This window comes from Sorghum bicolor, chromosome 6, assembly GCF_000003195.3.
Source record: "Sorghum bicolor cultivar BTx623 chromosome 6, Sorghum_bicolor_NCBIv3, whole genome shotgun sequence".
Lineage (NCBI taxonomy): Eukaryota > Viridiplantae > Streptophyta > Magnoliopsida > Poales > Poaceae > Sorghum > Sorghum bicolor.
The window spans coordinates 58,377,923-58,394,066 of NC_012875.2; the positions used below are offsets into that span (position 1 = coordinate 58,377,923).

The window sequence follows — 16,144 nt, forward strand, 5'->3', positions numbered from 1 at the left end:
TAAGCTGAGTGTTTATGTGATGCCATGCATATCGTCTATAATTTGGTCACACTAAAACACAACTAATTGAAACGAGATGATGTATGTAAGTTTGTTACGCAAAACTTTTAGAATTTAGTAGTCTTTTCCCAATTAATGTAGTTGTGTTTACACAAAGTAACGTTGTATTTGTAGGCAGGGGTTCTTTACAAACAGGCTTCACTTCTCTATTATAAAACGGCTTATTCCCTGTTCACCTTCTTTTTTTTTTGAAGAGAACAGGAGGGCCAAGCCCCTACTGTAATTTATTAAAAAAAAAAGGAAGTGCTTACAAGAAATACCAAGGACTGTTTTATGAGCTAAAAATGTTTTATTCCCTGTTCACCTTCTCTTGTAGAGCTGTTTTATGAGCTAATGTTTGGCACTTCATCATCTGAAAAGCTAGAGAAGGTTAGAGCTGAAAGCCCTGCTAAAAAGGGCCACTCTTCAAGTGCTCCCCGCTTGGTATCTTGGAGCGAGGATCAAGCGAGATCCAGCCAGTTGCAATTTTGTACTCCAGGTCGGGACATGAATGTCAAAGCCACTGCCAAAATGTGGGACAGTCTCGCTAAGCTAGTGGAGCTTCGGTGCATAGCATACGACTTTGCAACCACCAATCAAGCAATAAACATGACCCAAATCCCCGTTTAGTCTTAAGCTCAGGTGTGAATAGTGTGGCCACGGCTGGTCGCAAGTAGTATGACCAGGGTCAGCAAATTAGGCGCGCAGCATGTTTGCAGTTTGCTGTAAGCGGAGTGCTTACTGCTTAGCAGCAGCAACAGCATTTTAAATATAAGCAAATATGAACTCCAAGCAAAGAAACAAAGGCGTGCTCATATAGGATCGAGTACCTTTTTGCAACCCATGCAAGATGATTGCGGATCTCCCAAACTTGGCGTGACCTCGTGCCAGAGTTTTGTCCCTTTGTCTTTTTTTTGAAAGGGTTTCGTCCCTTTGTCTTCACTTCTTCACTAAACTATATGGTTCTGGAGATAGCCTTGTTCTTAATATTTGAGAAGTGAATGACAGTTCAAACTTGTCTTACTTGCATAGTTGCATCACAGCGCTGACAGCTATCCGACGTGGTATAACTAGCTCTAGTAGGTTACCACTTGAACTGTGCTTGAACGTTAGTTAGGCTATCTTTCAATTCAATGAATTTTAATCTCTTTTAGAAAGACAGGCAGCTCTAGCATGCATTCACTTAAGAGAGAAACAAATGAGATAGTCACTTAGATTCAGTTCGATCGAGAAGATGACATCAACTACTCCTATGTACTATTCCTTCCATTTTAATTACATACTGTTCTAGTTTTTTTTGAATGAATCAGGTAGGAGAGCTGCCGATTATATTAAAAAAAAAGAGAAAATCTAGATTGGGTAGTTCTAGTTTTTCTAGATACACATCTAGATTTATAGAAAAAAAAATATCTAGAAAAAGCTAGAACAACTTTTAATTTGAAATGGAGAAAGTAAGTCCTAACCTACCTAGCAGCCAGATGGTTATCATCTCAAGTTCCCATTTGCAGGGTACATTATTGTCCATGGAATAATCACATCATAGCCCTCAAAAACCAAATCAAATCATGCATGTGGAAGTATATATATTCATCTTCTGACGCGACTAAAAAAATGGATTAGGCTGCTGAAAAGTCGTGACGAAGAACCATGGGTCCAAGCACCGATCACGGCGGTGTCTGGCATATGCACCTGCCAAACTTGAGTAAAACATCAAGACGCAACCTGCATGCGCTGCTGCAAGCTAAGGCATGCAGGTCCGCCAAAGCGCGCGCATGCCAGTGGCGCACGACCACGACATGCGTTTGCTCCGGCCGACACTGGCAAGTGATTGTTGATTCTGAAGAGAGAGAGGCAGGCACTAGGTGTAGGTCCTCGGCTTTCTATTCTACACAGTACGCCGTACGTTGCGAAAGGATTAGGGAGTGGTCGGATCACTTGACGCTTGGATTGGATGCTAGTCTGACTCATTTTGCCTACAACCTCTATTAATCCTTGCATCACCTGGCGATTGCAAAGAAAACTATCCCACCACATGTCGTCTGGGGTACCTAAGGACGGTAAAAACTAGTAATTCCAATCAGGGCATCAGGCTGAACCTCATCAGGTATACCTAAGCAGCAGAGAACACATCGCATTGTGCACTAGCTAGTTATCTGGATAACACACCACGAGTTTAGCCAGAAGCAAATTGCCAACGCTAATGTGCAGTAAAGAAAAGCTTAGCAAGGCAGATACCGTTACACCGGTCGCCTGGACAGAGAGCAGTCAGAGCACTGAGCTGAGCTTTCAGTAATTGGGTTGGTGTGCTCTGCTCTGCTCTACAGTGGACAACGGTGATGCCAATTTCCACGCATCTTTTTTGACATCTGTCGATAAGAGGCGACGAGACGTCAGGCCAGGCCAGTCCACCACTCCAACTCCAAGTCTCCACTCTCCAACGGAGCAAGACGCCACAAGGCCGGCGGCCGGCCGAGTGCATCGTGCCATCTTGAACGTAAATGGAGTGGTCGTCAGTGCGGCACACCAACAGTGCAAGTTGAAGAAAGACTTTAGTTTTTCACCGTGCGTGTGCCTCCCAAGTGGCGCGCGTGCGAGCATGCACGCATCATTCGCGCTAGCTAATTGCGTTGCTCGGGCCTCGGGCGAACAACAACAGTTTTAAGCGCCGAAACGTGTGTTGACAATTGCATAAAAAATACTACTAAAACATGCATGTTCTAGATGTCATGCGAGGACAATACTGAATCTATCTATGATCTATCTATAAATAAATGAAGGTAATCTGAAGCAATTTGCCTTGCTTGGCCTGTTAAGAAAAATTAAAATCATGCAGAATTGTTCCTCCAGATGAAAGTTACTTTTTCCATAAAAACTAACGAAGCGGCATCGTCAACAAACTGAACTCGCCCTATCTCGACCAGTAAATGACATGATAACCAAACAAGAAATTTAGTTCACGAATTACATGAGCTCTTTCTTACAAAGTTAAACTGGATTTCATTTCATCATAGGCATACTGAAAAGATACACATTTGCCATTGGAGATTCTGAAGTGCTCTTTGCACATTACATTGTGGAGAGTGCAGTCCGGATTGACATGAGTACAGACACGGCCACGCCTGTTTGGTTGCTTGACATGAATACAGACAAGGCAATACAAAGGAGTTGAACCTCATTGAGTTACTGCGAGACACATTAAACTAGAGATACTTTGATCTGGATACAAATCATTGATAACCATGGTACACATACTTGATCTACTATAAGCAATGACACCCCACCACCAAATTTATTAAGTCATGAAACCCACATACATAAATATCCTGATCAGCAAGATAAAAACTGACGAAAGCATAAGGATGTCACCAGTTGCCATCTACAAACATTCTTCTATTCATCATGGATAAACAAACCCCTCAGAACTGAATGCCACAATATGTCATTCCACATCAGGATACTCCTTCATAGTTCTGCATATCTTCTCAAAGCCATTGTCACTTGGTGAGACATCATCAGAAATAGTCAGTATTAATCTTCGAAGCGCCACTGCACATCGGAGTATGAGTTTTAGGAAATCAACTTCATCATCTTCTTCTTGCAGGTGTCTATGAATTAAAAACTTCAAGATTAGCCAGAGAGATATCTTCACTTCTCCAGTTGCTGGGCTGTTCACAAGGACAAGTTACAGGCATGGCACTCGTACCTAAAAGAAAAATGGAGTAAGATTACTTACTGCTATCTAAAATTTTGTACCCGAACAGAATGCATAACTACAGGATAAACAACCGAATGATTACCTTGTTCCGTATTAGCACCACATTAGCCTTTGTATTGTTGACTGAATCTTAAGAAGACGCAACATCATTGGTCCAAAAGCATGCTGCTCTGTTTCAAGATCCAGCTCTAAAATAGAAAAAATCAGTCATTAGAAGATGAGTTATGTGTAATGCTCCATTCTGCATCCAGATGACCATACTGCATACCAACAAAGTGAATGTCCCAATGTTATCAAAAGAGAAAATTGTCATCACATGGAGAAAACCATTTGACTGCATATAACATAAATAATTTCAGTGTAAAATTTCTAAAGAGAAAGTAGCATACGCACATTAGCACCACTTCTCATGATGTGTGACGGCATAGAATTCATCTAGCTCGCGCTCCTCTATGCCCATGAGGTGCCATATCTGATCGAACACAACACCAACACACGGGTAAAAGTAACCCCCATCTGAGTTTCTTCACCGTTGGCGCCAAGAAGGACAAACTGAAGGATTTGGCAATATCGACCTCCAATGTCACCTCCTTAAGCACTGGGGCCGCGATGTCAATGTGGTGGATGTCATGATCTCTTACCTCCAAGCCAAACTCCTCAATCAACAGCGAGTGAACAATCACCGTGACAGCACATCTAAGATCCCTGATGTCCATGATGTGCAGGCACGGACAGAGAGGGCGCAAAGCGCCAATGCCGATGCAGCATGATTCTAGGTAAAGGTTCTTGAGCGCAGTGAACTCGCCAGACTGTGGCAATGTAATTGGGAGGCTGCCAATCAAGTCAAGACGGTAGGAGGTGTGTTCGAAGCAGGGAAGCTTGACAACATACTCTTCTAGGGGGCGCACCAACACAAAGATGAGTTTCTTCGGCAACACCCGTGCGGCGCTACGAAGAAGCAAGGATACCTGCCTAGGCCAATCTTCTTCGTCAGCACAGTCTGCGCATAAAGTGATGTCAAGGAGGTCCAGCGAGGTGCGGGTGATCCTGGTGAGCAACGACTCGACAGAGAGGGGGTGGACGCAGCTGAACGTGAGCTCGGGAAGGTTGGTCCAGAGGTCAAGCCAGCTGTGGCAGACTGCTCCAGCGCATGCAGCTTCATCGGGAGACCTGAGACGGGTGAGAATCTCGTGGAGCAGGTCCTCAGGGAGTCTGCTGATCCTGCCCTCAGCTGTGCTGGGGCTCGCAGAGATGGCGACCTCCTTGCTGCGCCGACGGTAGGTACACTAAGCAGCGTCCCGAACAGAGCTGCATTGTCTTGCTTATCTGCCAAAAGCACATGGGTATGGAGGGTGAGAAAATAAACCGTGCATGCAAAATAAAAGACAGCAATACTACTACTCAACAAAAAGGAAGCTAATTCATAATGGATTCTGAAACTTTTGACAACATGAGTAGGACGATCGATCCTCTTTTCTTTAACTAAGTCACTAATTTCCTCATGGGGATTAGGTTTCGCATTCAGGGCCTGTTTGGATTAGAGGATTTTCACAGGAATTTCAAAGGAATTCCATTCCTTTGTTTTGCTGACATCATACACCGTTTGGAATGGAGGAAAGCAGCCAACCATTCCAGAGGAAAGGAATTGCTTGCTTCACAAAACATGGGAAAAATAACATCCACTCCGAACCGTGGTTTTGCGGAAGCCCGAGGCGATTGAGGAGAAAAGATGCATTCTATCAGCTGCAGCTCATGGCCAATTGATTTCCCTTCGCTCTGGATGACAGATGAGAGAACGATGCAGTTGAACGATGTCACATGAAGCTTCTCAGACCAGTTGTTTGGTGGGTCAAATGTGTCAGTAGCATACACATGCAATTTTGTTTTAAGCCTATACACTCATGAGACCCACATTGATCTAGTTTTCCTATGTTTAGAATTCCTCTGTTCCAAACACATTTTTGGCAAGTTTTCCTTTGTTTTTCATTCCTCTGTTTTGCTACTACACATCTATCATATTCCTATATTTTTTTCCTTTCCTCTGTTTTATATTCCCATGTTCCAAACAGGCCCTCAATCCCCACTAATTCCCATGGGGATTTATTGCTGATCCAAACTAGAATCTAGAAACGAGGCAAGAGGGTGACTAGTAAATAATATAAGGCTAGAAATCATATTAGGCTTACACTAACAGATATACAAATGGCGATTTAAATTCAAAGTGTTCAAACAATACATAAAAATATTAAAAAATCTTACTAAAATATCTTTCCATCCTACCTCATATGTCCATCGATATGAATGAAATATTGCAAACTAAAATGCGATTATTAAGAACCAGACATCGGCATTCATTCATAGAAAATTCAGAATCGAACAAAATATGATGAAACTAGGCATGCTATCACCGTGAGGCGTGAGCTGTGCTCTGGTGCAGGGGGCGGTGACGCGGTGCCGCCGGAGCCTGGGGTCGACGTGGCACTGCCAGTGTGGAGTAGGCAGTGCCCAGCCGGCGGTCAAGGCAGAGCAGGGGGGAGCGAACGGCGGCGGCAGATCTGCTAGCGCGCCGCGCGCCACTCTCCCGCTTCCCGGTTCCTAGTCAGGCAGTCGCGGAGGACGGGAGTCGAGAGGAGCCCGCCGGCCGCCAGCCACCACGGGTGAGAAGAAGCTGGAGCACAGGAGGGCGGAGGTGCAGAGAGATGAAGGGCAGCTCCCGGCTGGGCTCGGTTGTGGTCTAGCGGAGACGGAAAGGAGGTGGCGGCGGCCGATGGATGGGCGCGGTTGCGGCAGAGCTCGGCGCGGTCGTGGTTTCCCAAGGTCGGAGAGGAGGGGCGCCGGCCGATGAGCGCGGTTGCGGCGGAGCGGGTCGGCGATTTGGGATTGGGAGTGGGCGGGACGGGACTGAGGCAGGTTTTGGGCTTTTCGGTGCCGAATAGAGGAGAGGCGTCGGACGCTAACGGGCTGTTTGGGCTGCATCTTATGAAGAGTTGTTTCTAAAATATTTGGGCCGGGCCGTGCCCTGTCTGCAGCTTCATATCTGCCCCTGTGAGGGTAGATTGTATAAACTTTTTAATAAGGAAGAATGAAAAAACCGAGATCCAGGGAAATCGTGCACAGAGTCAGTCACAGTCTGAACCAAATCGAAAGGAATCAAGAGCTACAAATAGTTTCATCTACAACTATTTACAGGTGTAAGTGTGTTAGAGATTGGATTGGAGAAACCAAACACGTAACACCTGTATGCTTAGAATTCCAAAGCGCTCCTTTCAAACCCCTGGATTCAACGCAATTAGCGATCCAGAGGAAGGTGATCCCGCACTTTTTTTTTTTGAGAACTAGGCAAATGTCACGTTGGTGGAAGGTCACGGTCTTGGACGGTGGCTCGATAGGACGGGTGACCAGGAGTCCAGGACTTTGCTTTGCTACAGGGTTGATCGTTGGATAGTGTCATGGGTTTTTCCACGACGTATAGTACTGCGATTGATTGGACCAACAACCAACCGCGCCAGTCAGCCAATGACAGCTCCAGCATTCCCTCTACAGCAGATTGAAAAAACAAGGATAAAATTGCAAAGCTGGGAAAAAAAACCGAGAGTAAAATCATCACAGTAGGCCTTTAAAACAAGAAAACTGGCAGTTCAGCGCATAAAATAGAATATTTTCTTTGGAGAAATTATGAGAAGATTAGAAGGCGATGTGATGACTAGCTATCTAACTAATTAAAACATTGTAGCTTTTCCTAAAAAAAAAAACATTGTAGCTTATAAAATTCTAAAGCACTAGCATTAAGCCCTACATCAATCCATAGGTTATCGTAACAGTGGAAGATGAAAAAATGCGACTGGGTCGTTCTGTTTTGCTTTGCTTGTGGCGTATGAACATCTTCAAACAGGATACTGTATATGCATAAGAAAATGAATACCATACACCGACCAGGTAGACTGTAGATTCTAAAAAAAAACAAGTAGACTTTTTTTTCAAGATCGTGCAGACGCACGTATTTCATTAAGCAGTAGAGCAAGCAGAGTTGACAAACCGACTCAAACAACCAAAGGAAAGAAAACGGTTAACCGGAGGTAAAAAAAAAACAACTAAAAAACCGAACAAACACCGAGAAACCAAAGAAGAGGACCAAGCCGGTCAACATAGCAAGACCGGAGGGACAGAAGGCGGCGACATCTCTGGGGGAGCTCTCCAAAGCTGTAGCTTCGCAAGGTGCTTGTTCCCGGCTGCGACCCACAGATCCGACTCCTCACGAAGTCGCTTGACTAGAAGCGGGGCACACAAGCCTTCCTGGTTGAAAGTCCGCGCGTTCCGCCGCTTCCAATGGAGCCAACCCAAGAGCAGGAAGAAGGAGTCGAAGCCCCGTCGTAGCTCCTTTGGAAGCCTTTTTCTGGCTGCTGACCACCAGACCATTGCGTTCTCTTCAACAACCTGAAAGAAGTTAGCGAGGCGCCAGTCCCGCAGTGCCAACGCCCACACCTCTCTACTAAACACACAGCCCAAGAGAATGTGATCCATAGTTTCGGTTGCCTGATCGCAAAAGACACAAGTATTAGTGGCCTGCAGCCCAAATCTATGCCTCCTGTGCGCCGTCCAGCAGCGCCCATGCAACACCAACCAGAAGAAGAACCGCACCCGCGGTGCGGAGGTGCTGCAATTTTCCAGATGAGCTTGGCTCCCAGTGGGGAAGATGATCCTAGAAACATACCTCCATAAGCAGATGCCACAAAGTATGTACCATCACTGGACCATGGCCAGGAGAACGCATCCGGGACGCCAGGTAAAAGCTGCATCTGCTCCAGCACTGGCCAAAGACGTAGGAATTCATTTATCAGCCTCATCGAACGCGGACCCTTAATTTGCCCGACCCAAGCTCTGCCTCTTAGAGCAGCGGACACCAAAGTTGCATGGCAACGCTTAGGGACAGCCCCGAACACCGCCGGCGCCAAAGCACGAATCGAGGACCCTCCAATCCAATTGTCTGTCCAAAATAAAGTGGATTCCCCATTGCCCAGCCTGGTAGTAGTAGCCTGGAAGACTGCCAACACTGGCCGCTCACTGTCCTCTGGCAGTAGGGACCAACTAGTACGGTGTTGATCACTTCGCCGCAACCAAAGCCATCTAACGCGCAACGCAAAGCCCGCCTGGCGTAAGTCAATGACGCCAAGCCCACCTAACTCAGTGGGCCTACAGCACTTGCCGGCTGCCACTGAATGTCCGCCACACCAGATAAAAGCCCTCCGAAGTTTGTCAATACAATAACCAAATTCACTTATTTGCTGATATAACATATTAGTTCTAGATCAACCATAATATTGTGGAGGTGTGTAAGGATACATCTCTAAGTTTCTAATTTAGACCCAATTTGCAAAATGACACTCAAAATTACTAAATAAGATGTGAACCCACAAAAGCGAAAATCATCTTGGAATTTCAGATGACTGTATGAACTCTTTCTCCAAGCTATATAGTCTAGTTCCTTCATTGCCTTTGGTTTGGTTTTGTGGCCGGTGTTTAAGAGCATTTTGACTTCTCCTTGTAACTCGACAACTAGAGTGGACATTTGAACCTAGCACATCTTCAAGTGCTGTCTCAACTTGTCTCATAGTAGGCCTTTCTTCACCTTTTAAGTTTAAACATGCTTCGGCAAGCCTTGCAATAACCTCAGCATCTTTAGACCCTCCATCTTCAACAATTTGTGGGTCTAGAATATCTGACAAGCGATAGTCTTTTATCATTGCCACAAAGTGTGATGCTAGGCTTTTTCCTTCCGAGGAATGAGAAGAGAAAACAGGTTTAACCCTTGTTAATAGTTCTGCCAAGATGACACCAAAGCTGTAAACATCACTCTTCTCAGTGAGTCGGCTAGTGTAGTAGTACTCAGGATCAAGGTAACCATGAGTTCCTTGGATGGCTGTAAGTATTCCTGTCTCATCCGTTGAAATTGACCTTGAAGCTCCAAAATCAGATACTTTTGCTGTTAAAGTGTCTGTAAGCAATATATTTGCACATTTGATATCTCTATGGAACACAGATATGGAAGCAGCACTGTGTAGATATGCAATTGCCCTTGCAGTTTCCAGTGCAATCCTTAATCTATCATTCCATGACAAAGGGTTTTCATTTTGTCCATGAAGATGGTAGGATAGGGTTCTATTTGATATGAACTCATAAACTAGTAAAGGAACTTCAGTCTCAAGACAACAGCCAAAGAGCTTTACCACATTTCTATGGTTAGTTTGTGAAAGTATAACAACCTCATTAATGAACTGGTCAATTTCCCTTTGCACCACAATTTTAGACTTCTTGATGGCAACGACACGTTGATCAGATAAGATACCTTTGTAGACTGTGCCATGACCTCCACCACCGAGGATGCGATTCTGGTCAAACTTGTTGGTTGCTTGCTCTAGTTCTTCAGAGCTAAAAATCTTCATCCTTTCAGCTATATCTTTATTTGAAGATATTAATTGTTCTAGAAGCAATCCATGGTTTGTCTTGAAGAACTTTTGTCTTAGGAGTTTTGCCCTTCTTTGCTTAAGTTTACTGATGATGTTGGCAACACCCAGAACTGAAAATAGTAGACCAAAACCAGCACTTATTGCTATTATAGCAATTAAGCCTGCAGAAAATAAACTCAAAGAGTCAAGGATTAATTACAGTAATCTAGATGCAGGATGACATCCATTTCAAAATTTTCTAGTCACTTAAATGTGTAGAAAAAAAATGTTTTTTTGGAATGTTTCTTAGAGCCGTATTACTAGTCACTTGATTTAATTCTAAATCATGTTACATTCTTGTAAAAAATAGACTTTTCCTTTTGCACTTAAATTGAGTTGTATCACATGTTTAAAACTTGACATTAACAACGGAGAAAACTAATTTGGAAAGTGAAAAATATAGAAGTAGTGGTATTTAGAGATGAACTACTCATGCATTGATGTACATGACAGGTGGTTCTCAAAACACTGAAGGAGAAACTTTATTCAAAGCGAGTAGTATTTTGTACCAGGATGGCTGCTGATGCTTTTCTTTGATGAGCATCGGTATGTCCCAGGCATATTGATGCAGGTTCCATGACATGGGTAAATATCTGGCAGCTGGCACTCGTCAATATCTGGAGAAGGGAAAAAGGAACAGAACCATCAAGATAAAGCATTTCACATAATTTTGCTTATGCAGTCTGAAACATAAATGACTAAACTAATTCTAGCTAAGATAAGCACCTCAGTCATTCGTATAACTAGGACTTATACAAAATTAAAGGACGAAACAAAGAGATGACTAGTGGGATAAGGCAGAATTAAAGTGGTACCTACCTTGACATCCATTAGCAATATAGGGATTGCCGTCGTATCCCTGAGAACAGTTGCACCGTCTTCGGTCGTAATTTCCATCGATAGTATAGGAGAAACTGTTTGAGCTTATGCATCTGAAGTCTGAAGATTGGGGTCCTATAGGCGACAACACGAACAAGCCTGCGTCGCGTATCAGATCCAACGACCACGTCAGCACCACCGGAACACTATCCACCATCACCGGAACAACAGCGACTGGGAAAAACAGGTTGCTGAAGTTCCTCGCCATCTCGGCCTCGACTCTGCTGAACCAGTCCTGATCAACTATGAAAGCTGCTCTATGGTAGTAACTTGTTTCCCCTTCTAGATGCTTAACCTGGATGCCGTACGACGGGAGGTCGGCGCCGAGCGATGCGATGGACGTGCGGCAGCAGCCAACGCCGGAGCACGAGGAGGCGTCGGGTGTGTTGACGCAGACGGCGGCGCAGGCGCTGGTGTAGGTGACCATGGCGTTGTAGGGGATGAGCTTTGCCAGCACGTTGCACCCGAAGGCCACGAAGGAGTTGCGCGCGCTCGACACCATCAGGGGCCCGTCGTCGTCGTCCGGCGGCGTCGGAACGGACCATGAGCCGTTGAACTCGGTGGCGTACTGTACCCACGAGATTTTCCTCTGGATGTGAACCGTGCAGTCCGGCAAGGAGATGCCGAGCACCTGGTCCGCGCCGTCCCCTTCCCCCAGCAGCAGCTTCGCCGGCTGCTGCGCCTCGTCGCAGGTGAGGTTGAAGCCTTGGTGGAAGCAGCCCCGGCCGATCCCGAACGGGTACGGCACTTGCACGCCGCCGCAGCTCTCCGGGCAACCAGGCAGGGCTATCGGGCCCGCCACCGCTGTCGCCACGAGCTGAAGCGTGAGGGCTCCGATCGCGCCGACGATCGTCGTCGTCGGTCGACGGGACGAGGCGGCGACCGTCATCTATCTCTCTGCTCTCGCTTTACAACCGACTTGCGCGTTTCGTTTGTCGAATGGATGGACTAACTGAAAATTGAGATTATGGTTGTAGGATATTTATTGGTCCAAATGTGATCCGGCAATTCACGTAGTCAGTGTGTTGACTGCCTCCCCTCACCACGGCCTCCACCTGTTATTCATGGCGGCAGCAGCAGTGGCGGCACCTCTCTTCCAGTGCCGTTGCCCGGCTGCCCGGTCGGAGACGTGCGGCAACATAACTGTCCCCTCCTTGGCTCCTTCCATGGACAACCTGCCAAGACATGCACCCAGCATTTCCGCGAGAGATTCAGCCTCACATCACATGCGAGCGACGAGATGCCGGGCCAGCCAGTACCCAGTAGCCACCGAGGCTCCTCGTGCGCGATGGGCGGACGGCGCCGTGGAAGTCTTCGGCATCTGTCAGAGTCAAATGATGTGTGACAGCACTGCAATTTCCCTGCTCACTACGACACTTTGCATAGTGGATGGTCAATTCTTTTACCTTCTGGCTAATTTCGCGAAAGACGATGATGGTGCTCGTCGATTTCCTCTGCGCACCATCCCAGCCATCGTCAAGCACTCCCACTCGAAGAAACAAGATCGAAGAGGTTTCGTTCGCGCTGAGGCTGAGCGACGATATGATGGTTCCCATCTTCCGTCGAGCGACGATCGGATGGGTGTCGCTTCAGCTCCTCCCTGGCCCTGGCGGCAGCAGCGCTCACCAGTAACCCAAATGATGTGTGACGGCACTGGAATTTCCCTGCTCACTACGACACTTGCCTAGTGCTCTGCTAGTGGAGTGGCCAAATTTCCCGATTACCTGATCTCTTCAAGCAGCATTCGCGAAGATGATGCTGATTTCCTCTTGCAGTCTTCCCCAACCATCCCTTCCCAGCTCGTCAAGCACTCCCCCTCTCTCAGAAACGACGATCGATGGTTCCCATCTTCCGGCGAGCGACGATCGGATGGGTGTCGCTTCAGCTCATGGTGGCAGCAGCAGCAGCAGCAGCCTTAGCGGGGCCGCCAGTAACCCTGCCTGGCTGCCGGGAGAGCTGCGGCGAAGTAAGCGTGCCGTATCCTTTCGGCATCGGCGTGGGCTGCTTCCACGAGGGTTTCGGCCTCACCTGCGACGACACGCAGCAGCCGCCGAAGCTGCTGCTCTTGGGCGACGACGGTGCAGTGGAGGTGCTCAACATCTCCTTGGCGGACGGCACGGTAAGCATCAACAGCACCGTGTTCTCATCAGCCTCTGACACCGACGACGACTCTCCAGTCCCAGTGTTGAATGGCACATGGTCTCTGGCTCTCCCACACCCCCCTCATCAGGCCTCGGCGGGGCCATTCGTGTTGTCGATCGAATACAACTGGTTCGTGGCCATGGGCTGCAACATCGTGGCGCAGCTCGTCCCCGTCGGCTCAGAGAAGAACGCCGCCAGCATCTGCGCCGCCATGTGCGTCCACGATAGGAACGATGATATCATCTCTGCTTGTTCGGGTATTGGCCTCTGCCGCACACCTATCAAAGCCTTGGCCCCTACGTACCATATAAAAGTTGTGTCCGTGCAAGTCTCGATGCCTACTACTCCTACTACATCGCAGCTGCTCGACACAACACATGCAGCTGCGTTCATTGTTGACAAGGCATGGTACAGCATTTACGGATACGACATGCCAAGCAATACCACCTCCTCGTATTGGCCGCAGAGCGTTCCGACAGTGCTGGAGTGGTGGTTGGATCGAATCCACGACGAGGACATGCTGCCAGGGGACGGCGACGGGGACGGGGACGGGCCTCTTCAGTTTATGTCTAGATGCCTGAGCAACAACAGTTTCATATATTACTCGGACGGAAAACATGTCAAGAAACGATGCAGCTGTTCCCAAGGATACCAAGGCAATCCATACATCAGAGATGGATGCCAAGGTACTATACTGCTGCTTTCACATTTCATTTCAAGAAGATTTATTTTTTTAGGACTTTCTGAAGTTCTTCTGCTCTGCCTTTTCACCTATATATAACCTTTTGCCGTTTCAGACATCGATGAGTGTTTACAGCCGGATGTTTATCCATGCCGTGGAACCTGCGTCAATGTGCCAGGAACATACCAATGCTCACCAAACAAAAGCACCAGGAGCCTTTCAGTTCCAGGTACCAAATACATCTTGCTTGAAATAAAATTTGGTTTTCCTTCAACGCACTAATGATGAACCGCTGCATATATATATATATATCACGTTCTTTTAGTAATAGTATACTAGCTAGAGAACCAGCTGTACATGAAGAGCACAAGTAAAAGACTAGAAGATTGTAATACTCCTATGTCTCGGCAGTAAACCATGTGTTTGTAACAAAATAAACACAACTGACCAATATTTTGTTCATCTTTAAACTAATTAACTTGTCCTAAAATCATGTATTTAAAAACACAGGGAGTTGCCCGACCGCTCGCTGAGTTTAGTTGCTATCGATGTTTACTTTTCCCTGTAGATAATAACCTCACAGCTAGGTAACGTTACCTGTTTCTATTCTCTTCTCATATTAATTAAATTAATAAAAACACTGTCAATACCGGTTCGTTAAAAAATACACATAGGCACTATTAACAGTTGCAGTAGTACAATTTAGTAATTTGAAAAGTTGGTCTCGTATATGTATTTTAAATCTTTGGGCTATCTTCTACAGGTTTAATTACTATAATAGCAATCAGTGGTGGTTTTGGACTACTGTTTTCACTTCTTGGTGTTACCAAAATCTCCAAAAAACTTAAGCAACAAAGAGCCAGGAAATTGAAACAGAAGTTTTTCAAGAGAAACCATGGATTGCTTCTCCAACAGTTGATCTCTTCAAATGAAGACATTGCCGAAAGGACAAAGATTTTTAGCTTAGAAGATCTAGAGCAAGCAACCAATAAATTTGATCAGAATCGGATCCTTGGTGGTGGAGGCCATGGCATAGTATACAAAGGCATCTTAGCTGATCAACGCGTTGTGGCCATCAAAAGGTCCAAAATTGTGGTTCAAAGGGAAATTGATGAGTTCATAAATGAGGTTGTCATACTTTCACAAACCAACCATAGAAATGTGGTGAAGCTCTTTGGGTGTTGCCTCGAGACGGAAGTTCCTTTACTAGTTTATGAGTTCATATCAAATGGGACCCTATCATACCATCTTCATGGACAAAGTGAAAGGCCTTTGCCATGGAAAGACAGATTGAGGATAGCACTAGAAACTGCAAGGGCAATCGCATATCTGCATTGCTCAGCTTCCATATCAGTGTTTCATAGAGATATCAAATCTACAAATATACTACTTACCGATACTTTAACAGCAAAAGTGTCAGATTTTGGAGCTTCAAGGTCAATTTCAATAGATGAAACAGGGATACACACTGCCATTCAAGGAACGCATGGTTACCTTGATCCTGAATATTATTACACTAGTCGTCTCACCGAGAAGAGTGATGTTTATAGCTTTGGTGTAATCTTAGCAGAGCTATTAACAAGGGTTAAACCGGTATTCTCTACTCATTCGTTAGAAGTCAAAAGCCTAGCATCACACTTCGTGACTGTGATAAAAGATCATCGTTTGTTAGATATTCTAGACCCACAAATTGTTGAAGAGGGAGGGGCTGACGATGCTGAGGTTGTTGCGAGGCTTGCAGAAGCATGCTTATGCTTAAAAGGTGAAGAAAGGCCTACAATAAGGCAAGTGGAGATAACTCTTGAAGGTGTGCCAGGATCAAAGGTCCACTCCAGTTCTCGAGTTTCAAGAACAATTCAAATTGTTCAAAAAGATCAGTCACACAACCGAAGCAAAGGCAATGAAGGAACTACTCTATACAGTTTGGAGAAAGAGTTCATACAATCATTTGAAATTCCAAGATGATATTTGATTTTATGGGTTCATATTTTTTAGTAACTTTTAGTGCCATTTTGCTAACTTGGCATCAATTCTAAACTTAGAGATACCTTGTGCACCTCCACAATATTATGGTTGATGTAGAACCAATAAGTTATATACTAGTAGTAAATAAGTGAACTTTGTTCATTTTATTTTTTTTTTATTTTTTTATGGTCACCGGGGGGGGGGGGGGGGGGGACGATC

The 16,144-nt window shown here is 45.8% G+C and overlaps 2 protein-coding genes across 3 annotated transcripts; one reads left to right on the top strand and one right to left on the bottom strand.

The window, feature by feature from the left end:
- LOC8079598 (putative wall-associated receptor kinase-like 11) lies at window positions 3,017-12,407 on the bottom strand. Of its 2 annotated transcripts, XM_021462566.1 has the most exons (7): window positions 11,077-12,407; window positions 10,767-10,874; window positions 8,466-10,379; window positions 6,163-8,287; window positions 4,148-5,080; window positions 3,837-3,942; window positions 3,017-3,742 (listed from the first exon to the last, which is right to left on the bottom strand). In XM_021462566.1, exons 1-3 carry the CDS (start codon window positions 12,023-12,025, stop codon window positions 9,178-9,180), a joined length of 2,259 nt encoding a protein of 752 aa, XP_021318241.1. In that variant the 5' UTR covers window positions 12,026-12,407; the 3' UTR covers window positions 3,017-3,742; window positions 3,837-3,942; window positions 4,148-5,080; window positions 6,163-8,287; window positions 8,466-9,177. The 2 variants fall into 2 exon arrangements, with proteins under 2 accessions (XP_021318241.1, XP_002448661.2); XM_002448616.2 differs by having other exon boundaries at window positions 6,163-10,379.
- On the top strand, window positions 12,563-16,087 carry LOC8079599 (wall-associated receptor kinase-like 8). Its single transcript, XM_002447184.2, has 3 exons — window positions 12,563-13,964; window positions 14,076-14,189; window positions 14,724-16,087. The coding sequence occupies exons 1-3, from the start codon at window positions 12,974-12,976 to the stop codon at window positions 15,923-15,925; spliced, it is 2,307 nt and encodes a 768-aa protein (XP_002447229.1). The 5' UTR covers window positions 12,563-12,973; the 3' UTR covers window positions 15,926-16,087.

What these genes read in the sequence shown, in the direction of transcription:
- LOC8079598 (XM_021462566.1), bottom strand. Translation starts at nt 12,025, where the DNA reads ATGACGGTCGCCGCCTCGTCCCGTCGACCGACGACGACGATCGTCGGC. An exon ending in TATTGCTAATGGATGTCAAG is followed by an intron (nt 10,875 to 11,076) that starts GTAGGTACCACT and finishes TCCCTTCTCCAG; the next exon opens with ATATTGACGAGTGCCAGCTG. An exon ending in AAGCATCAGCAGCCATCCTG is followed by an intron (nt 10,380 to 10,766) that starts GTACAAAATACT and finishes TATTTTCTGCAG; the next exon opens with GCTTAATTGCTATAATAGCA.
- LOC8079599 (XM_002447184.2), top strand. Translation starts at nt 12,974, where the DNA reads ATGGTTCCCATCTTCCGGCGAGCGACGATCGGATGGGTGTCGCTTCAG. An exon ending in CATCAGAGATGGATGCCAAG is followed by an intron (nt 13,965 to 14,075) that starts GTACTATACTGC and finishes TTGCCGTTTCAG; the next exon opens with ACATCGATGAGTGTTTACAG. An exon ending in CAGGAGCCTTTCAGTTCCAG is followed by an intron (nt 14,190 to 14,723) that starts GTACCAAATACA and finishes TATCTTCTACAG; the next exon opens with GTTTAATTACTATAATAGCA.